This window comes from Apiospora hydei (assembly GCF_038363865.1).
Source record: "Apiospora hydei strain CBS 114990 chromosome Unknown utg000002l_segment0_segment0, whole genome shotgun sequence".
In the NCBI taxonomy this organism is placed as follows: Eukaryota; Fungi; Ascomycota; class Sordariomycetes; order Amphisphaeriales; family Apiosporaceae; genus Apiospora; species Apiospora hydei.
In genome coordinates, this window is record NW_027117361.1 from 1494234 (window position 1) to 1518431 (window position 24198).

The following is a 24198-nucleotide window of genomic DNA, read 5'->3' on the forward strand; positions in this document are numbered from 1 at the left end:
GATGGCAATCTTTCTCTAGACTGGCGGTTTTAGGGCAATGATGACGAACAAGCCAAGCCGGCTTGCATGTGGTTTGCTCGCATAGAAGTAGAAGTTGGGCGGAGGCTTCCATGCCAAGCGTTGACGATATTGGGTGTCGGCCAGATCAACGGAGATCTTAGGTGGGGGTCGTCAGAGCCATGCAGCCATGCGGCAGAAGGAGGGGAGAGCAGCGGCTGTCAACGAGTAGCAGGTCCCGGGATGGAGCGAATGATGGGGACTGCCAACAATAATATCGCTTTAAGCGGGCTAGGAGCAAGCACTCGCGAAGATCAGGTTGAGCCGGGAGTTCTCGAGAAGCAAGCGCAAGCAACGCAACGAGAGGCCGGTCGAGCTTTAAATCGAATTCTCATTGATCGGTTGTGGGCGGTCTGTCGCTCCGACCTACCCACTCAACCACTCAGCCCAATCAGCCTCCGGTAGTATCGCCCAGTCCCGACCCGTCATTCGTCGAGCTCGCGTTACACTCATATCCAGAAAGACGGGTGACGTCCAGTCTGGCAGTCTGGTCTGGTCTGATCGACTTGCATCACGTCCAACCGGCTAGTCTAGACTCCTTCTCTCAACACATCACCGCCCTGCTCGCCCTCACCCTCGCCCGCCCAGATGCTAACCTAGGTCTCACTGCACCACCCAATGCCTACCTAATCAATAATTAATCTGCCCGTGTTGGTCTATCAACGCTGCCGAGTCCTCGATTTTGCCAACTGGCCGACAACCTTAACGAGCGGACCATCAAACTGCTTGCTTGCCTGCTTGCCTACCTGCCCCCCAACATACTTAAACGAATGCACTAACGTAGGGCTGGTCTGTCTTACTGGTCCTCGGGCTGGACTTTGCATCGCGTCTCTTATTATTATCACAATCACAGCTACCATCACTCTCGGCTCCACCTGATCGTTCATGCCCATATCGGCAGGTCCGCAAGCAAATACTACCTGCTCTGCTGGTCTAACGACGAAAACAACAACGACAACAGCACAACGCCCCAGACTCATCGCCCAGCCTACCTAGCGTTCGGTCCCGGATCGGCGGATCGGCTTATATCAGGTGGACTTGCTGAGCAATCGCCATCCTTCCTCCAGCCTGGTTGGTTCCGGAGCTCGCTTATCACGGTCCCTTCGGTATTTGACAGAACAGCGTAGGTTTGTCGCGAGGCCGTAGCTGGCACGACGTCATCCCACCAAGCAGCCACGCTCGATTCTCGCAAGGGACAGACGATCGAGTACAGGACAGGCAAGCAAACCGCCGCCCAAGCCCCGTTAACGGCATTATGGAGCCAGCCGGTGTACAGCAGCAGCAGAGCACCCCTGAAGATGCATTCAGCTACATATCACCAATAGGTCAGTCTCTCTGCCTGTCTGCCTCGTCTGCTTTATTAGCCACCCCCGAGTGTCCACACGCTTCTCGCCCAACCATACGGACCCGTGCACCAAACACAGCCTACCGTTGGCTGTCTGGCCTGCATCACGCCTGTGGGGAAGGGCCTGAGAAGTCGCACCTGCAGCCGGTGTCAGCCATTGCTACCAGCCATTTGGTCCCTCGTGAGCCGCCGCATTGCGGCTTGTCCGCCTTGTCTCCCTGCTAGACGGTGTTTCCCCTCCTCGCGATGACTACAAATTTTTTATTTCCTTCCATGATCCGCAAGTGCGCCGATCAAGTCGACCCCACGCAGTCACAGAACATAGGAACAGATTCGCCCCCCGGCTAGTTTCCGAGTGCCAATCAACTGCCATTCGGGACTTAAAACCTCATTTCTATGCCTTTGTACACCTCTCACGATGCATACGATGTACGATGCACGATGCCATCGTGATGTGTATTTATCTAGCTCAGCCCGCTCACATGCAAGCCCCCTCGTAAACAAGCGATTGGCTCTTACGTATGTACGGCAATAGAAGTCTATGACAACCGTTCATATTATCTACTGGCCAATGTGATCGCGGCAGCTCCTGCCTATCCGGACCACACTACTGAAGTATATATACTAACTACCCAACCAACCACAGGCTACAGGCATTCTTCTAGTTGCGGCTACTGCCGTGGCACCCCCAGGGAGCAGACTCAAAAGAGTATGTAAAGTAACCCATCACTTTCTCATTTTCATTTCCTCGGACTGTTTCTTTCAAGTCTAGCGTGCATGTGAAGTTCCCGGCTGTAACTCGAAAACGGACCAACGGACTAGGCCAAGGTCAAAGGCTAAGGGGCCCATGAACCTCACCTCTCCTTGGCCTTGGAGAAGACGAGTATGCACTAACGCAATCATGTCGTTGCGGAAACGGTATACACGATTTCTAATGTGACTTTCCAAGACACAGGAGGCTCATATTATATCCGCGCAACATCCATGAGCCCAGAGTATTATCAGTCATTGCTTGATCGATACTGGCGTCGCTCTGGTGCGCTCCTGTACAGACCAAATCAGCGGGAGGCTTGTTGCCCACACTATACTCTGCGCCTAGATTCTAGCCAATTCCATGCCACCAAGGACCAGCGCCATGCCATCAACCGCTTCAACAAGCATGTCGCCGGTGACGAGTACACAAAGAAAGCGGCACGCCTGTACCCAAGATCACGCGAGCAAGCCAAGAAGCGTGACATGGAATTTGACCTCGTCGAAAGAATCCACGAGGCCGAGGCGCAGACCCTGAAGAACCCGCCCCTGCCACTGCACAAATTCGAAGTCACGCTAGAGCCCGATGTGTACACCGAGGAAAAGTACGCCGTGTTTGAGAACTACCAGCGGGTCGTACACCACGAAGGCCCGGATATGATAAGTAGAGACGGCTTCAAGCGGTTCCTGTGCGGGTCCCCCCTGCGACGTAGTGTCTTGCGATCCGCGGACAACGGCAAGGAGCGACAGCTGGGATCCTATCACCAGTGCTACCGGCTCGATGGCAAGCTGGTCGCCATCGGCGTTCTCGACCTGCTCCCCGACTGTGTCTCGGCCGTCTACTTTCTGTACCACGAGTCGATACACAAGTGGCAGCCCGGAAAGCTGGGCGCACTGCGAGAGATTGCTCTGGCGACGGAGGATGGATATCGCTGGTGGTATCCCGGCTACTACATCCATACGTGTCCCAAGATGAAGTACAAAATGGATTACGCTCCGCAGTACCTTCTGGAACCCGACACCCTCCGATGGGAAAAAGTCGACGATGATCTTTTGGCCCGGTTCGACAGCAAGGGCTACTTGGAGATGGAGGCTCCAGGGTCCGGAAATGCCCCCGGGAGTACTGCCGAAACCGTCACCGAGGAGGCAGAGCGCCAAGGAGACTCGGACGACGAGGAGGAGCATTCCCTTTTCGACGCCAACATGCCAGGCATCCCGCCGCTAGAGCAGATGCGGTCGGTCGACTTTGACCACATCCCTGTCCGCCTGAATCGCGGCTTCTGCTTCGCAGGGGACATCTTCCAGTGGGACGACGAGGACATCGACAACCAGGGGACCCCCAAGGCCGCCATTGCGCAGATGATCGCGGCGGTTGGGACGGATCTGGTCTCGGGCCAGACCTGTCTGGATTTTCGAAGAGGCGTCTGAGGCACTAACAAGCCGACCGGACAGGGATGTTGCTCGGTGCCGGATTGGGAAAGTGGTCACAGGGACCGGCCGGGAATTCCAGGATCTTAGAATACTATTACATAGATTGCGTTGGGGGAGGACGACGACAGCTTTGCGCCTTGTGTACATGTTCTGAGGCGATATATTAGCAAGTCCTATAATTAATTCACCCCAACTTTTAACTGATCTATAAGATCATACTCGCTTCGAGTACTCGGTGCATGAACTTCGACAAGACCTATCTAAGTAAGCACTGCATGAGAACATTGCCCGTACAGCCAAAGCAAACGTGGTGAAGGACCACTAAGATACTAATGTGACTGTTTGGGATTATGTGACAAAAAATCAGACACCAATCGATGCAATGTTACTTCCGACCCTACTAGAAAGCTAACAGATAGTAAACTAAGCATGGACGCTAATTAGCAGCAGAATGTAGTATCTCCTTGAAGCCGGGGACCTTTGCCCCCAATTCCTGACACAGCTCGTCCCAAACTTGAGCCTGCATTCCTTGGCCCGCAGGTGAGGATATCACCCTTCCTCGCAACCTAATGTACAAGCACACGGTGAGAAAATCCATTAACCAATGGCCACGTCATATTTGACATGGGCGACGGCCGTTGGAGGTTGGGGGGTCGAGAACTTACTCCTTGTATTGTGTCTCGCTCTTGTAAAACTGGATGAAATCTCCCTAGAACGTCGACCGATAAGGTTAGTAAGCGGGTCCTCTACGCCATAGAATGTCCCTTTCGAAGAGATAGGGGGAAAGTGGGGGAAAGAGTAAGATTCAGGGGCTGCTGCTGCTGCTACTCACATGCTGGTTCTCCTTCGTCGTGACGGCCGCCAGGTAAGACCGCGCGCCGTCCGACGCGGACTTGCCGAACAGGCCCTGGAAGGCGCCCACGGCGAGACGGATTCCGAGGCCGCCTCGGGCTTGGTAGTCGCGGGCGAGGCCCGTTTTGACGATGCCGGGGCATACGGTGTTCATGACGACTTGCGGTCTACTCCTGCCGCAGTTAGTGAACCGTGATAAGGGGGAGGGCGGGGGAACCCGATAGGGGAAGGTACTTACGGTCCATTGCCACCATCAGTCCTTGCCAGTTTCACGAGCTCCTCGAACGCATCCTGCAGGATCAGCTTCGTGCTGGCATACCGGTCGTCGCCCGAAACGAAGTTCTCGGGCTTGTTGAGATGCTTTAGTACACCACCGCTGCCCTGATCTTCCTGGCTGGCCCATTTGTGCCATTGGTTGATGTTGGGTGAGGTGTACTTCATGGAGCCGACGAGGGTTAGGTGGGCTGGGAAGCTGCGGTTCGCCCTTTCTGATTTCAGGTAGGGGAGAAGGAGTGCGGCTAGGAGTGTCGTGGAAAGGGAGTTGGTTTGGAGGTTTTGTTCCCTGTATATAGGGAAAGTCATTAGCATGAACTGCCGGCCCCTTTTCGCCCCTGAGCCGGGAAGCAGCCATTCTCGATTTCTAAGGGATCCTTTCACTCGATCAGAAAATCCAGGAAAATCCGAGTCTGAATCGTGACCACCGTCACAAACTGCAGGGAACGTGACCGGGAGGAGGGTATAAGACGAGGGATCCCACTCACCAGCCCTCGGGCCCCTTTTCGTACGGTGCCAATCATGCCGGCATTCAGATTGACCACATCCACGCCCCCTTTGCCCCTTTTGACTTGTTTCACCTGCTCGGCGAACGCTACTACCGAGCTATACCGGCTCATATCCAGCTCTATCGCCCTGACTTGGCCAAGAGGCATTTTGTTGTCTCCTCCCTCTCCTGAGGCCGCCTCCAAGGCGATCTGCGCCGCGGCATCACGACCTCGTGCTGTGTCCCGCGCGGAGATGATGACCTCGGCGGCGCCGAGACGGAGGAGATGGACCGCTGTGGCGAAGCCGAGACCGCTGGTGCCGCCAGTCACTACGGCTGTCTGGCCAGCGAAGGTGTCCGGGGGCGGAAGAGGGATGGGACGGAGTTTCATATAGGCTTGGGTTAATAGGGCTGCCATTGTATCCATTCTGTGTGATGTCCATATGCAGATATGAATATAAGACTGTATAGATGAGAAACGAAGCGATATATAATACCAAGCACACGGAGATCAAGGTGTCGTATACTTAGGATTTGGGTATGCGCGAGAAGTGTTTATTGAGTTGTCGATGGGTTTTCTATGTATACCACCCAAAGTATCAAGAATGGCGGCTCTGCTTTATACATCATCCTTTCAAGGAATGAACACCCTCACTATCAGCTCATACTACAAGATTCCAGATACCCGACGACAAATGTAGATGGCCGTCTGGGTGAATGTCCACGCAAAACCATGGTCCAAACGGGGTGAGAAGAGCCGAGTCGAGAACCAGATGTCTCCGAGCTCTAGATGTCTTTGTTTTCCAGAAAAGGAAATCAATGGTGTTGGTACGTTGTAGGTAGGTAGAATCTCACCGGCGACTTTCCTGGGCGCGGGAGGGATGATGCGCCGACGTCAATTACACACGCCAACCAATACCAAGAAGCCGCCCCCACCAAAATTTGGGACCTGAAGCCTTGCAGCTACCCCCTGCAAGCCACCCACTCAAACCGCCCAATGACCGCAGCTCAATGCTGGAGCTCAGAAAATCCCACTTCAGCCTCACATCAAAAAAGAAATCGCCGTCACTGTACGACAAACTGGGCTGCATATATCGCAGCTTTTCGCTCATTTTCTGCGAAGTACCTCCGTACAAACGACACCTGATTCTGCGGGAATCGCAGCAACGAAAAATCCTTCTTTTCCCTTTCCCTTCCCTCCCCAAGAATAAGAAAGAGGAGCGCGCAAAGCCCCCACGCCCCGCCAAAACCATGTCGTCCACCTCGCAGCACCTGCTGCTCTCGCCCGCCGAGCTCGCCTACCTGCACGGCAGCCTGAGCCTCATCACGCCCGGCCCGATCCGCCCGGACGGCCGGTCGCCGACGCAGTTCCGCCCGCTCACGGCCGAGACGGGCATCCTGCCGGGCACCAACGGCAGCGCGCGCATCTGCTTCGCCGACGGCACCGAGGCCGTCGTGGGCGTGAAGGCCGAGGTCGAGAAGACGCCCGTGCCGCCGTACGAGTTTGTAGCCTCGACCGAGGGGCGCAAGGATCACAGCGGCACCCCGAAGAAGAGCGGAAGGAAATCTAAGAAGACCGCCACAGAAGATGAGATATCAATGGATGTGGACGATGAGGCAGACGAGGAGGCTGCGGGTGCAAATGAGAAAGTTAGGGGCTCGCCCGACTGGGTCGAGCTCAGCGTCGAGATCCCGGGCCTGCGCGACGACGACTCCGGCACCGTGTTCCTGACCTCGATGCTGACCGAGGCCCTTCTGGCGGACGGCGAGTTTGTCAAGAAGCTCTGGATCAACCGGCGGTTTCACTGGAAGCTCTACCTGGACGTACGTATCGACGATTATTCCCCTCCCTTTTGCCAATTAGTAGGCGCAAGTGACTAACTAACAAACAACGATAGATCATACTCATCTCCCCACCGCTATCCTACCCGCTCCCGCTTCTGAGCTTGACCACACATCTCGCCCTCCTCGCGACCCGGCTGCCGCGCCTCAAGTCCGAGGCCGACGAGGACCCCATGTTCGACGACGACTGGGCCGCCGCCACGTTCCTCTACCCCCTCCAAGACACATCATCAGGCAAGGCCTCCAACAAATCCTCAAAACAGTCCTCCGCAGCAGCGGCGGCTGCACCGGCATCGAGACCCCCTATTACCCTCCTGGTCATGGCTGTGGGCGACAACATCATCTTCGATCCCTCTAAGGAGGAACTGGCCGTCGCCGACAGCGCCGTCGCCGTCTCAGTGGCCGAGGGCCCCTCCTCAGAGCCCGAGCCCGAATCTGAGTCTATACCTGCTACGACTACAAAGAGGAACCTTCATCTGCTCTCCGTGCGCACCATCGACCCGCCCTCGCGGTTGACGCCGCCCGGCGTGCCCAACTCCGTGAACGCCGCGGCCTGGGGCACGATGACGGCCGCCACACCCACTACTACGACGGCAGCAACAGCACCCTCGAGCGATGGCGGTGCCGCCAAGCACCCCGACGCGCGCGTCACGGAGACGGAAGACGTCGTCGGCGTGTGGAAGGCACCGCGCGGCGGTGCCAAGTTCGGCATGTTGGGCGCCATGGTCGCCAAGGTTTTGAGAGAGGCGGCGTCGCCGAGGAGGTTCTGGATGGGCTTGAGGGTGTGGATTTGACTTGAAGAGGAAGAAGACCAGGACCAAAGACAGGAAAAAGGAGATCACTATGTAACTTTATGCGATGTCATGATACCATCCAATGCGTTATGCACAATGATGATGATTCCCGCCAGTCAGGGGGCTGGCTGATTATCTCAACAACCTCTCTACATGATTTTGTACAACGTGGCTCGCCATTTCTTTTAAGATACATGAACTCATTAGATGCGCATGCAATGTCATTGGCATTGGTCATAATTGGCCATCATTACCTTGACTGACTGCATACCTGCCAGCCAAGGAGAGCTGGGTTTGGTATCACCCAGCTTAGAAAATGCCCAAGAACTTCTTCCGCTTGCCGTCGGCTTCGGTCTGCTCAGTAGCGCTGATGGCGTCAACCGCAGCGGAAGGAGCCGCGGAAACCGGGATAACGACGGAAGCCTCCTGCTCCTCAGCCGGCTTGGCCGCCTCTCCGGTACCAGTCCAGCTCTCGATGCCGTTCGCGATCGGCAGGCCGTGGGCCTTGCGGTACTCGTTGCGCTTCTGGACGTCCTCGATGCGGCGGCGGCGCTTCTCGGCCGTCTGGGCCGACTCGTGCTCCTCGTGCAGCTTGAGGACCTCGACGCAGGTGCGGATGTAGTTGATGGGCTGCTTGGGGAACTCGCCGATGGGCGGAATCATCTCGGCGAAGGGCGAGTTGGCGTTGAACCGGGCCGTGAACGTGTAGACGCCCAATGACATCAGTGCGCCCTAGAATTATCATGTGAGCTTGGAAGTCCATCGCATACTGGGGCTTAAGAATGCACCAGGGTGTGGGAACTTACGAGAGTGATGAACATGTGGATGTGCTTGTTGTGGATGAACCAGTGAGACCAGGTGTTGGGCGGCGGCGGGAGACCTGGGTACTCCTTGGTCTTCTGCGCCGTGAGCTCCTCGGCGCCGAGAGCGCCTCCATAGTGCTTCGGGACGGAGCGCGGGAGGCGGGCACCGTGGGAAGGCGGGTTGAACTTCTCGGGCTTCTCGAGCACGATGGGCTTGGAAGGGTCGGCAGTGGCAGGTTTGGGTGTAGCGGCAGGCGGCGGCGCCTTGGCTACCGGCTCGGGAGCAGCGGGCTTCGTCGCCGAGGTTGTAGGGGTGTTCTTGATAGTAGATCTGGAGGTGGGGGTCTTGGGCGTGGCGGGCTTTGCGGCGGCAGCTTTGGTAGCGGCGGGCTTGGTCGGCGCAGTTTTCGGAGGGGTAGTCTTCGCAGCAATCGTCTTGGTCGTCTTTGTCGCAGCGGCTTTGGTGGATCCGGCCTTCGGGGCAGTCACCTTCTTAGCCGCAGTGGCGGTTGTCGTAGTCGCGGACTTTGCGGCGGCGGTCTTGGAAGCATAGCGCACTAGAACTTGGCCGACATCCGCACTGATGGGTCTCGCGAACGGCATGGCGCGTGCTGTCGAGCTCCGCCATATTGTGCCGTACTGCGGAAGCAGGAAGCGCGGGATATAGGAAGTTGTCGGTGCCATGGTGGGTTGTGAATCGTAGCTCTCTCGCCCCGTTCAACACCAAGCAGCAAAAGGTGGGATGTGGTAGCGATGTGGGTGAGGCGGCCCCCTCAGGACAATCTCAGCAGGGTTCACGACCTGTTTATATCAATTGGAATGTTTCGTTTATTGACATTGGCGATTGAGTCACCCCCTTGCAAACAGACGATATGTCGCGTTACGCATGAATGCCGAATGCAGACCTCATTTTCGAGTAGATTGCTATTGGCCGGTTTGGGGAGAGCTTCAATGGCAAGCAGATTTGCTATTGACGACTATTACAGGGAGTTGCCGACTTTGCACAGCTTACCTCAGCAAAAACTGTTGGACGCGGGCAGGCGCTTGCTTGCTTCCCTGCAATTAAAACCTTGGAAGCCGCGTTCGGGTTAGGTTGGTGGTTGGCTCCTGCCCTCGTTGCCGTCTTAGCGCGCTTTGGCAGGCGGCCTGGCGGGCGTTCCTAGTTTTCGTCACTCACTGGGTCAATGCAGCAAATGCAAGTCAGTTGAGAGGTTCCAGTTTACCGAACTTCCATAGCCTTTCCGAAGAGACCCGTAACGGAGCGGTCAATCCAGGTTTCCGGGGAGTGGACCTTCTTCTCCGGGGGTCCCCGGTCCATTGGAAAGAGTAATGTGACCCATCCTGACAGCCTGGCTTCGCTAGTTCGTGTGACCAGAGGTGTGGCTGCAAAAGAATGCCAGAGAAAAGTCCAGTCCGGAAATGCCTTTCTGAGGTCGTCTTCAATGACAGAAAGACCCCTAACCTTGGCTCTTGGCCGCATGTGCTGCGAAAACTGTTGACTCGCAGCGGAACGGAATGGTAGATCTTTGAAACTCTATCTTGACTGGGACCAGACGGCATAAATGTCAAGCTGGATTCATCTAATAATAAGCCGCGCAGTCGCACTGGTAGCAGCAAGTGTGGCTGAGAAAAGTCCGGCTGATCCCGGAAGCGAGAAAACTCTTGCGGCAACCTTGGGCTACTGACCAGAACTGACCATTGTTGCCACGCTGATTGGCGGGGAGCCAGTGGGAGGGCTCCATCGCGCTCCATTTGCAGCGGAAAGGGGAGCCACTCTACTCTGCTCTAGCCTCTGTCTCGTGGCTGGAAGCGTCATAGCTATGCCAGAAAGTGTGCTGTACCTTGCCTTTCCTGCCTTTTGGCTGTACAGGCCAACCGAACCAAGAAAAATCCCGGCTGCTGTAATAAATCCTGCATCGCGCTGAGCATTCCGACTTTTTCTTCTCCTGGAAATTCCCATTCACTCCTCAGCCATACAACTCTCTTGAACACCCTCACCAACTTCGCCTTCTTTAATCCTTAATACACTTCAGCCTCACGCTACCACATCTCTCAAAATGGGTTTCTCTGCTGGTAGGTCATCTCTCTCCCCGTCGCGATACTGTCATCCTGCCTGCCCCCCTTGCGGCGCTTGATCGAGGAGACCCGTTCGCCACCGATACGGAGCCATTGGGTGCTGGTCTTCATGGCCAACGCCAATTCACTCTTCGCGATCAAGCAGCTACCATTCGCCCATCGATCGCCTGTTGTCTTCCTGTCGTACCCTAAGCCCACGACCTTCGAGGCCTACCCGGCGCCACCTGCGGTATTTTATCTGTGTCTCGGCGAAGTCCATTCGTCACACGACTTATAAGATCCTTATGGTGTGTGCTCGGGAGGCATTGACAGTTGTAGCAAAGGGATGGGCAGAAGAGCAGCAACAGCCATCGTTCTTTGCCTTGCGACTTCAGAGCACAAACATTGCCCTCGCCACTCGCGACGCAACAGAACATACTGACACATTCTTCCTACAGGTGATGCCAAGAAGGGTGCCGGTCTCTTCAAGACCCGCTGCGCTCAGTGCCACACCCTGAAGGAGGGTGAGGGCAACAAGGTCGGCCCTGCTCTGCACGGTCTCTTCGGCCGCAAGTCTGGCCAGGTCGACGGTTTCTCCTACACCGACGCCAACAAGTCCAAGGGCGTCACCTGGGAGGAGAACACCCTGTTCGAGTACCTCGAGAACCCCAAGAAGTACATTCCCGGTACCAAGATGGCCTTCGGTGGTCTCAAGAAGGAGAAGGACCGAAACGACCTCATCACGTAAGCTCCGTCCGACCTAGCATTGAATACTGGCGCATATGTGACTAACACGCACTCTACAGTTTCCTCAAGGAGTCCACCAAATAAGCGCCTCCTCCTGCGCTATCAGCATCACGTGTAACGATAAAGACCAGATCATCATAGACGACGACGGATTGGCCAACAGTGTATTATAGAAATAGACCGTTCTGGCGCCCCGTTGGTGCAATCATTCCTATACTTCGCGAAAGAAAGACTCTCCCCTTTGATTAAGTTTTGGGTTTGCTGGGAGTTCATGGCCTCACCTAAGTTTGGCTGGGGTGGAAGCATTGGATTGTAGACATGATCGTTAGGTCCTCTAATTGAACTTGGCGTTGACTTATCTCTGCTCAAAATTCGCTGGTTTCTTCAAGACATCGGTGTGACATGTGAAATGGCTTTCGAATATGGGACTTTTGGCCCAGAAGGCGTGATCTGCATACTGCCAATGGCCGTTACTCATGACCTATCAGACGACCAGAAATTTCTGCCATGTTCCCGACAGATATCCGACACATGCCGAGGTGCATAAAGCAACTCTTAATGCAGTTTCAGACGAGATAAGGCGGAGTCATAATGCTTGGCCTGAGTTGTGCAGTAGCGGCTAACTACTAGAGCAAATCGGTTGCTGCTGATCGTTAGTCGCGCCCCTTTTTACGATGTTACCTAAGCAGATCAGACTTAGACGTCATTGAAACTTCCGATACTATCACGATATTGCATCAACAGTGCCAGTGGTAAAAAGGAACGTGGCCCTGAGTCACATCCTATGCATGGCATAGTTCTAGCTCGTTGACAACGTACCGCAGAAACCGTTCTCGCCCATCTTTCTCTACTTGCTCCAATGCCGCCGATGTATCAACACCAAAGTCATATGTGATACATCTCTTGGTCGCCTGCCAGTATATCTGTCCCGCGGTTGGTAGCAGTTTATCACAGTAGTCGCCACTCAACTTGTTCCTGAAGTCTGCATCGTCACCGCATCTTTTCCTGGGGAGTCCAGCGTCTTCCAGAGGCCAATCTCCAATAACACCAACCCAAGACTGTAAACATCATACTGCGAGCGGTATCTGGCTCGCTCTGTTGATTTTGATGCGAAGTGCACCGTGGGGTGGCTGTACAGCCGCATATTCTCGCGAGCAGCCTGAGTGCCCTCGGTAGAATATGACAGGCTTTCGGAGAACTCAAATGGGCCGTCTGGACGTGATATTTCCCAGCCTAGGATATGGAGGCTTGGTATAGCGGCAGTGGTATGGCTCGATGCTCCCTCGCCCTTACCGCCATATTCCTCTAGAACCATCGAGTGATTTGTCTTGGAGAGTTTCGTTGTTGGTGACAATTGAGAGTCTTCTGGCCTTTCCAAGAACAGAATGTTATCGCTCCGGATAGATTTGTGCAGCCAGTATACCGAGTGGAGGTTGTAGACTGCAAGGGCGAGCTCTCGTGCCATCTTGAATCTTGCCCCAAGAGGTGGTGCGATGGTTGAAGTTCGTATAAAGTGCTGTAAACTTTCGATCTTGGGACGAGGCTCTATTGATATACTCGCAGGGGTGATGTTGGGGATGCTGAAGACAATGCCCAGTCTGGAATTTTCGTTGTCCTCAACTAATCTCTTGCATTCAGGTACCATGAACTTCCTGTAGACATTTCCATGGTTTAGCAGAATTGCAAGACTGTTCAATTGCAGAATTTTTTGGAGTCGGATGTTCTTGTCCTTGTTGTAGAACTTCCATTCCACCAACACAGCTTCGACGTCGACCTGATACACTGAGCGATTCGCACCAGCCTTCGCCAACTCGGGCCCCAGCCTCTCGGGATATAATACCTGCAATTTGAGGGTATTGTTGTTTGTCTCAATCTTGTTGCTTACGTCTCCTACTTGATCATGGAAGGACTTGAGTTGGGCGAGACTCCCAAGATCAGTATCCCCATCCAAATCGGAAAGACCCGGCGAGTCGTTGCTGATTTCGTCATTCAGGGTGGCTCCTTGGGCCTCCCGTCGGATCCACTGCTGCGGCAAAGGCCCAAGTAGGTCCATCAATGCCGTGTTCGTGTCTCTGATATCGGCCATAAGTGAGGCAAGGTTCTTCTTGTCAGAGCTGACCCATTTCAGGGCATTCTGTACGCTTTGTACCTTGTGACCTGTGCTCGTACGCTCGAGGTTCACACTAGAGTTACTGTTGCTTTTGGCCACAGAGCGAGTCTTCCACTTGCTCATCCAACCCCCTTTTGTCTTTTCTTTAGCCTCGCTGATGGCTGTAGATTCCGCATGCGACGGCGAAGAGGTATGTGCGTCCAAGATTCGTTGTACATGTCCAAAATGCTCTTTCATGTCAAGTAATATCGCTGTTGTAAGTCCGATCAAACTTTCATTGTCCAGCCTGAGGTCGGATTCTCTTATTTTCTGGGCGAAGACCTCTTCATCCATTGATGGACAGCAGTTTCGGTCTTCCGGCCCTTGGACGAGATTCGGTACGCCTATTTCGTCGCACCATGCTCGGAACTTGTAGATTTCGGCCACTAGCAGCAACCGGGTTCGGCGTTGCTCTGTTGCATGCTCGGAGACATCGCGAGCTACATCAATGAACAAAATGGCGGCATGGAGAGTTTTGGCTAGCTCTATACAAGCCGCTATTGTCCCGATGATTTCTGTCATTGCTGTGGCGTTGTTTCCAAGTGAGGGGAATCAACAGTCGTCTCCTGAGGATTAGAGGGCGTTTGGAGTGGGTAGATCGTATCATTGGTTGTCGGATGCAAGTACTGAGAACAGGCCAGCTACGGCTTGGCCCAAGGTGCTCAGACTATCAAGGTTGAGACCGACAGCGAGCAATGGTATAGATGCCTGTGCAATCAATAGCAACAACACGGGAGGCGAGGACAAATCGAAACATATGATGGGCGATATGAATCGAATAAGCGTGGTACTGGGGGCTGCTGGCCTTCTGGAAACGATTGGGTCGTGGGGCTGGCTGTGCCTGGAGCCTTACTTGGATCACCGTAAGCAAACGGATTCCCAACAGCCAACTACCAGACAATGTTTGCGTACTATATAAGCCTTCATTACAATGAGCCAGTCACAAGACATGGCCAGATAAGCAGCCATCAATCATGAAGTGGTGGCGTCGGGCAGGAGCTGGAAGGTGCAAATCCCGATATATTGGTGTCACAAGGTGCCGGAGGCACAAGGAGAAAGAAGCGGGGAGGGGAGGAAGGAGCAAGGGGAGAGGGCCAGCCTGATCAGTACACTCGATTCAAAAGACCAAAGCTGAACTTTGCCGCGTTGTTTGGATCTGCCAATATGTCATTGTCTTAACTTGCGAACATGGGCTTTACGAGCAACTTTCGAGATGGAATTTCCCCCTCGCAAGGGACTACTGATCTTTCAGATGTTCGCTTCTCATTCCTAAACAGTCGCCGTACCTTCACCAACGTACGAACGAGAGCAGGTAGCCATCGAGACGAAGGCCATGTCGGCCAACAAGCTGATTTCATTACTCTTGTGTCGCTCATCTGCAACATCTACCGCGAATTTGGCAATGATCTAGTGCCGCTGAAACAATTTCACCCTGACGCCGAACGACGGGAAGACCATGGCCATACTTGCGTTGTCAGCCAGCGGGCTGTTTTAATCACATCTGCCTCTAATGTGACACGTGGGGAGACTCATGCTTTAGCCGAGGATATCGTGGTCAAGCGAACCAAGGAAAGCATCCACCGACCGAATTCTAGTGGCCTTAGGAGCCTTCTCAACGAGTTGCGAATCCGTACACATCCACCTGTGCGAGACCATCCCAATGTTTCTAAGTTCAAAGGCATCGCCTGGGACTTCGAGGATGACGAGGCTGCTAGGCCACGCCCCTTGTTGCTGGAAGAGCTCGCACCCCAGAGATCGCTGGAGAGGTTCTGGAAAGATTATGATTTAGTCCGGATGGCATTCATGGCCAAGACGGATCTATGTGTAGACATAGCCAACGGTTTGGCAGTCTTGCATAGCTGCGGAGTAGTCCACGGAGATATCAAACCGGCAAACATTCTCATTTTCCCCAAAATCGGCCACCGCAATGCATTCATGGCCAAACGGACGGATTTTGGTCATTCGACATCCAGAAGCGAAGGGCTCAAGACTCTGCCAGCATTTACACCACAGTGGTGTGCACCTGAAATTCTCCAAGAAAACCACCGCCTTAGCTTCGAGGACATGATAGCAACTGATGTTTACTCTTACGGTTTGGTGGTTCTCTCGATCGTTTTGGGTCGACCTTACTACCGGGACTTACAAGACTATGAGTCACTTAGGAGGGACGGAACCATGTTCGAAAGAGCCATGAATCTGGTAGAGAACGAGGACCGAGCAAGTCAAGACTCGGACTTCGAGCTGGATACAATCCGGCTACTGCTGTCAAAGACGATACAAAGCAGAAGCAGTAAAAGAAGTTTGTCTCGATGTTTGCGCATCCTTCGAAGGTAAGTAGGAGACCATTTATACTACACCCATCACAATAACTATGCTCAATGTATCCAGGTACAAATTAGTTCAGGACGGTCCGGTGTCACAAACAATCGACAAACAATTTGGCGCAACTACAAGAGTTGAATGTGTCTCAAATGGTCAGTTTTATCTGTAGCTTTCTGGCTAAGACTAAACCAGCTGATCCGTTCTGCAGGTTTCGATAGGATACCAATCGCTGGTGTAGTGCAGTCATCAGTTGAAGCACTTCATCGTCAAAGAGCTGCTCAGAATAGCGGAAAACGATGTAGACCCACGACAACCCTTAGCAACATGGGAACTGTCCGTTTCTTTCTTCTCCGGCTTTGGGGTAGACCAAGACTTCTCCGAGTCAACTCGCTGGCTTCAATCCGCTGTAGACCATGGGATCCTGGCAGACGAGGAGTTCAGCGACAGGCTTCTCCAAGCTATGGCTACTGGATGCCACGAGGCTTCTGGGACAGCTGGAACTTCAGAACCCCAACACGCGTTGGATCTACACTTGCAAGCGCCATTGCAGGCTCTACCCTCCAACATAACAGTTCATCGAAGTCGACAAGAGTTGGAAAGAGCCGCAGTTAGCTCTGGCGATTATTCCTTAGAAGACCACACTGGAAATGGAAATGGCGAGTTCCTGGTCTCTGATGAAGCGTCTGACGACGACGATTTCCTGAAGGGAGTTGGATTGGGCAAATTGACTGCCGACGTCATTGCGCTGCTGAGGACAGAAGATATGAGGTCCCTATCTGAATTGATTGCAAGCAACCCCAACATCGTGAGTTACCAGGACGAGCAAGGGAATACTCTGCTGCTTATCGCTGCAAAGGCCAGTTGTTTTGAGGCGATGCAACTGCTACTAGGGCACCCTTCAACGGATTGCAGCATCTGCAATCGTTCTAAGGAGTCTGTGCTTCACAACCTATCAGGATTTCAAGAGGATGAAGTCAAATGGCTCGCGAATCGACTCATGGCCAGAAATATCGATCTCGGTCGTGAAACGATGCCGCTGCAGGTTGGAGGTTCTCTTCTAAGCGTTTCTGCAAAGATCCGTTGTTGTCCTCTTCTGAGGTCCATATTAAACGATAATATGGTCTTATCCCAGTCATTACTTGACGAGACACACAAGATGCGAGACGTCAAGGAATGCTGTGTATGTGAAGGCGGTTCGAGGCTCCGGCGCATTGTCGCGATCGCTGTGTCCACCTTTCGGTCACAATCTTTGGCTGTGATTCTGGATCATCTCGGGACGTTCAAGGCCGGAGAAGACTACAAACTGCACGACGTGCAAGTGTGGGCTGACCGAAAACTGATTCCACTATGGAAAGTTCCATTTCACAGTGTTGTTGTCAAGTCCATTGACCTCCCAGAAAACTACTTTCGCGCCATAAGCCATGGCAAGTATTATGCTGCCACCCTCGAGTACATGGTGAAATTCCTGCTCGGCCCAGGATCAGATTTCAAAAGCCGTCTGTATGGCATGTTACAACAAGCTGTTCTGGTCGACAGTCTCCGAAGCGTTGATGTTATCCTGAGGGAAGGCAAACGGCGTGGTCTCCCACCTTCGTGGTGGCTTTCAGCCACTGGCTGGGATTTATGGCAAAACCCTTTGATCCTGGCTGTTCAAATTGGTCTTCGTGCCGTCTTTGAAAGGCTTTGGCACTCGACCCCTGGCTTGCCGAAAGGTTTCGTGCACATAGTCGAGAAATATACGACACCCATTTCCAAACTTTTCTTGGGAAAAAGGGTCTCCTACGTGCGGGAAATACCGATCAATCTGGTACATATCTGCCTTTCTTTGGCAGTTACGGCCGCCCATAGGGATTCATTTTTCTTGTAAGCTTTATTTATCTGATCAAATGCCCTTCGAATGTATTGCCTTGCTAACGAGGTGGCCAGGGAGTTCCTGTTAACCCATACAGACAGGGGATGCATTATTCGCCAACCCATGCCTTTTGACCAAGATTTCAGCGGCGGATTGAACACTTGCTTCCTTGCACAGGCCATTCTCTCGTCAGATTACGGTGCCGCAAAGTCATTGTTGCAAAGATTCCCCGAAACACAAGCACATCGAATCTATGATGGTATATATTCGACAGAATACTTTTCTTTCGAAGTATCACCGCCTTATGGACAAAGCAACATTGTTGATGACATTATAACCAAAAGCTTCACCCCGTTGGCAAGCTATATCAGGCGATTGCAAACGCCGAGTGGGATATTCACCAACAGCTTGTGGTACATATACGAAAGTCTGACTGGGCAATACCGTGGCCTTGCCCGCCCAACCTTGCCAGAGTTCCTTCTCCTTGTCGGTACATGTCAACAATGAGCGTTCATACTTCAACACCTCTACACTCTACGCTCTTCCAGGAGTCAAGGAGGCGAGAGAGACGGTACAGCGGAGTGGATGCACTGTCGTCTGACCAAGAGGGAATTCTTCTGTTTGATGTTGGGAAGCCTCATAAGTGATAGAGAAGAAAGGTTCGCCTTGTGGGACGTGGTGAGAGTACAGGTTTCTGCCGAAGGTCATTCGAAACTGATGCTATATCTTCGGCTGGCGATCTGGCATTGCAACAACCGGGCCCTCGTGCAGTTGCTGGATCTTGGCTGGAAGGTCAATGGACCATGCTGGGCTTGGGCGACGACCCCATACTGTTTCTCGACCCTTGTGGAGAAAAGAACATTCTTACGGAGATTCAACGTACCTTATGAGGTGCAGCACCCCAAATGGGGCGACCTAGACACCCACAGAGCTGTCTTCCAACTATACATGGAACAACAGAAGAGGTTGTACGAGAACTGCGAGGAGCTCTCGGGAAAAAAACTCCCAAACGCTTAAAGATCGAGGTGGTCGAATGCCACGAACCGTCCCCTGGTTCAGGAACCGGGATAACCGCAACCGGTTCATAGCAGGGTATATCCTGTTGTACATAACCATTCTCCCAGTGGCCTTAGCATTTGGGACTGGACCTTATTGGCGCTGGGAATCACCGATCGGCCACAAGTTGGCATGGCTCTATGCGTGGGCAATTTGTGCATCTGTTCCCTTGCCGCTGGCTTTGCGGTATAGTCACTATTCCCTTCATGCCAGTGATGACATATTTTCCCTTCTAGGATACGCCCTATGGGCCGGACTCTACCATGTTGTTCCCTTGGCACTTGCTATAACAAGCAAAATGGGAATGCCAGAGATCTTGTTGTCAATCTTTGGAGTATGGCTATCCCCTTTTTGGATTTTTCTCCTTCGGAGATATGTAGTATGGAGAGTGTTTATATGGTTGCCCGACTCCTTGGATTATTGGATAACAGGTAGCAGGTATGTTGCCTATGGCTAGTTTTGAAAGATTTACAGCATATAAAAGACTCGATTCAACCTGAAAAGTTAACAGCTGATGCTATATGTTTTTGGCTTATATAGCTGTCAAGATTACCCCTGGATTACAGGAACATTGTGTACTATGTATAACATGGCCATCATCTCAGGCTAGATTTCACTTTCAACTAGACGTGATTGATAGTTGTCCGGTATTATCTCAATTTGATACTGTTTTCTTAGCCTAGTGACTTGATATCTCTAATTCCACCCCTTATTCTGCAACCTCCTGAAGTGATCAGCACTCTTCTCCGAGACCGACGGCTTAATCTTCGACAGCGCCACGTCCCAGTCTGCGCGAGTGATCTCAATAGAGCCCTTATCCTCATCCCAGCGCTCCACGGCCGCCTTGGCGGCAGCAATGTGCAGATTCTCGATATCCGCACCGCTGAAGCCCTTGCATCTCGGGTCGCGCGCCACTGGCTCGAGGGCCTCCAGCTGCTCCTGGGTCGACTCGGGCAGGACGGTTCGGATGCGCGTCTTGAGGATCTCGACCAGGCCGTCCTCGTCGGGCAGGTCCACGAAGATGTTGTTGCCCAGACGGCCGGGACGCAGGATGGCGGGGTCGATCATGTCGGGTCGGTTGGTGGCGCCGATGATGTAGACGCCGGCCCGGCTGTTCATGCCGTCCAGCTCCGTGAGCAGCATGTTGACAACGCGGGCGCTTGATTCAGCAATAGCATCGCCACGCTTCGGCACCAAGGCGTCCAGCTCGTCGAAGAAGAGGATACAGGGCGCCGATGAACGGGCGCGGGTGAATACTTGCCGCACAGCACGCTCAGACTCTCCGACGAATTTGTTGAGCAACTCCGGACCCTTGATGGAGATGAAGTTCGCCTTGGCCTCGTTCGCGACGGCTTTTGCGAGCAAGGTCTTACCACAACCAGGAGGTCCCCAGAGCAAGACACCCGATGGTGACCGCCAACCAACTTTGGAGAAGAGCTCGGGGGTATCAATCGGTCGAATAATCGCCAGGCTGAGCTCCTTCTGTACCGCCTTGAGAGCTCCCACCTGATCCCACGTTGTATCGGGTATTGTGCTGAATCCTTCTCTCTTGGCAGAAGGCTGGACTCTCGTAATTGCGTCCAGCAAGTGTTGCTGCGACACCAAGTAGCTTTCATCGTCTTCGAAGTCTGTGTCGTCGAAAAGTGACTTTAGAGCAGACAGTTGGTGCATCATGAACTTCATCTTCGGCGTGGCTTCCACGAAACCATTCTCAGGAGCTGGGTTATCCTCCATAGCCTTCTGGATCCGGGACTCGTCGGCACGCTCGAGCATATCAGACACAGCCTGAGAGACGACGTCTTGTAAATCGGCGCCCACGAAACCAGGGGTAAGTTTGGCGAGGGCGGTCAAATCAACGCTCTCGGCCAGGTTGTAGTTCTTCGTCAGAGCTTTGAGGATCTGGATACGCGACAGCTCGTTCGGTACACCAATGTTGATTTCCAGGTTGAATCTTCCAGCGCGTCGCAGGGCAGGGTCGATGCTGTCTGGACGGTTGGTCGCCGCGATTGTGACCACTGCCTTGCCTCCCGTCTTCTCCAGGCTCAGTTCGTCCATGCATGTAAGCATCTGGGCGACTATACGCTTCTCCATCTCCCGCTGAGCATTGTCGCGCTTGCCCATAATGGCGTCAATCTCGTCGATGAAGACGAGACAGGGGGCGAGGCTCTTGGCCTCCTCGTAGAGATTTCGGATCTGTTTCTCGGACTCGCCAGACATGCCTGCCACCAACGAGGGGGCCGAGACAGGAATAAAGGGGATGCCCAGTTCCGCGGCGAAGGTGTTCGCAAGCACCGTCTTTCCGCATCCAGGGGGGCCATGAAGCAGCACACCCCGCGTCGGTTCTGCACCCTTGGCCTTTTCCATCCATTTCTTTGCCCGTACAATAGGACGAGCAACGTGGCGGACCAACTGTTCGATCGCATCGTCCATTCCTCCCAGATTGAAGAGGGATAATCCATTCGGCGGCGTCCGGTCCTTCTCGGCCTTTTCGGCCCTACGCCGCTTAAGCTTAGGCTCGCCATTGGGAAGCCGTTCGTTCATGCTGATAGACGATTCCACCGTCGCCTCTGGTGATGATGCCCTTTCTCTCCTGGCGACATTCCATGACTTTGCGATTTGCTTATTCATCAAAGAAGGGTTTGTCTGCTGGTATGACCAAGTTAGTTAGTCTGAGCGGTTTACATGAAGTGAATCATCGACGATTTACCTTGGGTGTAGGTGGTTCGGCTGGCGAGTCTTCCATGGTCTCATCCTCGTCAACTTCGGCGCGCTCCTCCTTGCGGAACCTCATGACCCGTTCGATGGATTCTTCGAGCGGCCTCTTCTTCTCACGGCCTACACTCGAGTTTGACTTTTTGATCATGTTGTATACACCATCGATGGTGAACTTTGCAGGCTTGCTGCTGTTGCGCTCATGATCATCCTCCAGTTTCCGGAGAATCTGGTAAACGTCGCGGTCCAGCCGCTGCGTTAAGCGGGGAGCCATTGTTTGCAAGCGGGTGTGCTAGCCGTCTACTGTGATGTGTGGCGGGAGGATGCCTGTCTCTCGTATGTGGTGAGAGCTAGGTTGAGTAACCCAGTATATCGAAAATCTGGGAACGAGTTAGACATCGAAATGAGAGTGGCTCGTCTGAAGGCCTGGATGGGCAGGCACAATTGGCATCATCACTGCCATGACTAATAGTCGGGACATCATGAAGCATGTAATAGGCGTGGTGGCATGGCTATGGGGAGTTTTGAACCTACATCGAGAAAATTCTTGTGATATCTGCTCAAAATCGCAAATTCGCGAAATGGACAACTTTAAGTCGCAATAGTGAGAGCCAACTCATGGAAGCAGCCTTAGCTCAGGTACAGACTCGTTAAGAATTATGGAGTACTATCCAAAAAATGCAGATATCCTCTTTCATCCAGGCACCAGAAAACTCGACGTCTCTTTCCTACACCTGCGTATTGAAGATCTTCGAGAGACCTTTGATTGAATAAAAAGTCGAGCGCTAGTCTGAACGGGATCTAGCTCGCCAAGGTTTCTCTGTTACTCGGACGTACTGTAAAGTGTGATGCTTATCTTATCGAGCATGCTAAAGTGGCAGTCCATAGCGGTACCCCTCCCCCTTGCCCCCTAACAGCCCAGGTTCCAGGTGAGTTTAGTGCTTCTGCCCCCAGATAACCGGGTCCCCCAGCAGCCCACATGCACCTGTCCGATGACGAACAGTCGCCAGCGGCAGCATGCCCGTCTACCTATCCTGAAGCCTACATCTTCTTTCCTATTGACTAATACATGATACATGCCATACCACACGACAACTTGCGACTCCTAACCATTGGGTCGCCGGGGTTCTCCTATCATCACCGAGGAAAAGCGATGCGCTTTTCAGGAACCCAAACACCGGCACGTTGTACATAGAGAGACAACAGGAGCGATCGAAATGGGCAACACTCCGAGCCGCATAACGGCGCAAGACAAGTACGAACCAACCCCGAGCGCATTCCCACCCCTCTCCTTGCTCCTCCTCCGACATACCTCTCCGTCCATATTCAGAACGGGATCGCGATATATACTAACATGAACCGCTCCCCCTTTCGCACAGGGCGATCCTCGACCTCAAAACCCAGCGCGACAAGCTCCACCAATACCAACGGCGCATCGAGGTCCTGACCAAGAAGGAGACGGAGATCGCCCGGCAATGCCTCGCCAACGGCGACAAGAAGCGGGCGCTGCTGGCGCTGCGCCGCAAAAAATACCAGGAGTCGCTGCTCGCCCAGACCGACGCCCAGCTCGAGCAGCTCGAGCAGCTGACGCGCAACGTCGAGTTCGCCCAGATCCAAAAAGGACATCGTCTTCGGCCTGCAGCAGGGGTCCAAGGTCCTCAAGGAGATCCACGCCGAGATGGGCGGCATCGACAAGGTCGAGAAGCTCATGGGCGAGACGGCCGACGCCATTGCCTACCAGAATGTGAGCACATTCCAACCCCCCCCTACGCTTTACCGCCTATTGCCTTTGGTCTGGACGTGCGGACGCTTGACTAATGCTTTATCTTTCTTTCCATATAGGAAATCAGCGAGATGCTTGGAGGACGCATATCGAATAACGACGAAGACGAAGTCGAAGAAGAGCTGGAGAGGTTAGCCAAGGAGGTCAACGGCCCGCAGGAGACGACCCCCGAGCCCCTACCGGTTGTACCTGGGCACGAGCCGGCGGCACCAGAAGAAGAGCCGGTGGTGTCACAAGAACCACAGCGGGAAAGGACAGCGTTGCCTGCATGACGAAAGGAGGTGTGTTTTATTGCATTTAATCGGGCGTCATTTCAAGGGGTCATGCTGGTTTTCAAAGGGGGCACACTGGGAATAGCGGTTGATTTAGCATGGATATACCATCGGGTACTCGAGGTCAACAACACTCAACATCTTTTCAAGTTACGTCGAGATAGTAATAGACCTGGGCTTATACAGCATCGCCATGTGCGCCTGCACATTATTTCTTTGGTAATGGTGTTGTATATATACAGATACTCTTTCCAGTATGATCTTGTCCTGCTCAAAGACCCTGCGGCAAAATCTACTGGATATAACAACTCCCTGATGGTAATGCTCATGACCATGCTGTTGCTAGCCTTCCATGCAATGAAAATCGTGCAAATGCAGAACGCTTCATGCAATACACCTTCGTTCCAAAGCCAATGGACTTATTTATGCTGTGTCCAGTAACGCAAATGAATGGGTATCAAAAACAAACAGGCTCTTCCTAACTCCAACATGCAATATGCTCCTGACCCAATGCATATTCTCGCCGTTCCGTGACGAGACCCTGTCCGCTCTCGTTGTAGAGCGGCGCTTACAAGATGTGTCTCCGTTGAATCGTTTAGATTGCAGCTTCCGTCAA

General features: G+C 53.3%; 9 protein-coding genes across 9 annotated transcripts; 5 read left to right on the forward strand and 4 right to left on the reverse strand.

Annotated features, from left to right (window-relative positions):
• Positions 1 to 2386: 2386 nt before the first annotated feature.
• On the forward strand, positions 2387 to 3580 carry PG997_000469 (Arginine-tRNA-protein transferase; the record flags this gene model as incomplete). Its single annotated transcript, XM_066804784.1, has 1 exon — positions 2387 to 3580. The coding sequence occupies one exon, from the start codon at positions 2387 to 2389 to the stop codon at positions 3578 to 3580; it is 1194 nt and encodes a 397-aa protein (XP_066674557.1).
• Positions 3581 to 4250: 670 nt separating this feature from the next.
• PG997_000470 (uncharacterized protein) lies at positions 4251 to 5613 on the reverse strand (the record flags this gene model as incomplete). The annotated part of the gene is made up of 4 exons (XM_066804785.1): positions 4251 to 4292; positions 4416 to 4602; positions 4674 to 5036; positions 5093 to 5613. Coding segments are annotated over 4 exons (1113 nt in total), but the record flags the coding sequence as incomplete, so codon positions are not given.
• An 833-nt stretch (positions 5614 to 6446) lies between these two features.
• On the forward strand, positions 6447 to 7831 carry PG997_000471 (uncharacterized protein; the record flags this gene model as incomplete). Its single annotated transcript, XM_066804786.1, has 2 exons — positions 6447 to 7019; positions 7094 to 7831. 2 exons carry the CDS (start codon positions 6447 to 6449, stop codon positions 7829 to 7831), a joined length of 1311 nt encoding a protein of 436 aa, XP_066674559.1.
• Positions 7832 to 8140: 309 nt separating this feature from the next.
• PG997_000472 (uncharacterized protein) lies at positions 8141 to 9318 on the reverse strand (the record flags this gene model as incomplete). The annotated part of the gene is made up of 2 exons (XM_066804787.1): positions 8141 to 8563; positions 8638 to 9318. 2 exons carry the CDS (start codon positions 9316 to 9318, stop codon positions 8141 to 8143), a joined length of 1104 nt encoding a protein of 367 aa, XP_066674560.1.
• Positions 9319 to 10691: 1373 nt separating this feature from the next.
• On the forward strand, positions 10692 to 11520 carry PG997_000473 (uncharacterized protein; the record flags this gene model as incomplete). Its single annotated transcript, XM_066804788.1, has 3 exons — positions 10692 to 10707; positions 11148 to 11433; positions 11496 to 11520. 3 exons carry the CDS (start codon positions 10692 to 10694, stop codon positions 11518 to 11520), a joined length of 327 nt encoding a protein of 108 aa, XP_066674561.1.
• Positions 11521 to 12400: 880 nt separating this feature from the next.
• On the reverse strand, positions 12401 to 14107 carry PG997_000474 (uncharacterized protein; the record flags this gene model as incomplete). Its single annotated transcript, XM_066804789.1, has 1 exon — positions 12401 to 14107. The coding sequence occupies one exon, from the start codon at positions 14105 to 14107 to the stop codon at positions 12401 to 12403; it is 1707 nt and encodes a 568-aa protein (XP_066674562.1).
• A 666-nt stretch (positions 14108 to 14773) lies between these two features.
• PG997_000475 (ankyrin) lies at positions 14774 to 18360 on the forward strand (the record flags this gene model as incomplete). The annotated part of the gene is made up of 5 exons (XM_066804790.1): positions 14774 to 15915; positions 15974 to 16059; positions 16228 to 17770; positions 17834 to 18249; positions 18308 to 18360. The coding sequence occupies 5 exons, from the start codon at positions 14774 to 14776 to the stop codon at positions 18358 to 18360; spliced, it is 3240 nt and encodes a 1079-aa protein (XP_066674563.1).
• A 1151-nt stretch (positions 18361 to 19511) lies between these two features.
• Positions 19512 to 21801, reverse strand: PG997_000476 (uncharacterized protein; the record flags this gene model as incomplete). Its single annotated transcript, XM_066804791.1, has 2 exons — positions 19512 to 21461; positions 21523 to 21801. The coding sequence occupies 2 exons, from the start codon at positions 21799 to 21801 to the stop codon at positions 19512 to 19514; spliced, it is 2229 nt and encodes a 742-aa protein (XP_066674564.1).
• A 943-nt stretch (positions 21802 to 22744) lies between these two features.
• Positions 22745 to 23582, forward strand: PG997_000477 (uncharacterized protein; the record flags this gene model as incomplete). The annotated part of the gene is given in 4 exon segments (XM_066804792.1): positions 22745 to 22782; positions 22907 to 23128; positions 23139 to 23271; positions 23370 to 23582. The coding sequence occupies 4 exon segments, from the start codon at positions 22745 to 22747 to the stop codon at positions 23580 to 23582; spliced, it is 606 nt and encodes a 201-aa protein (XP_066674565.1).
• Positions 23583 to 24198: the final 616 nt, after the last annotated feature.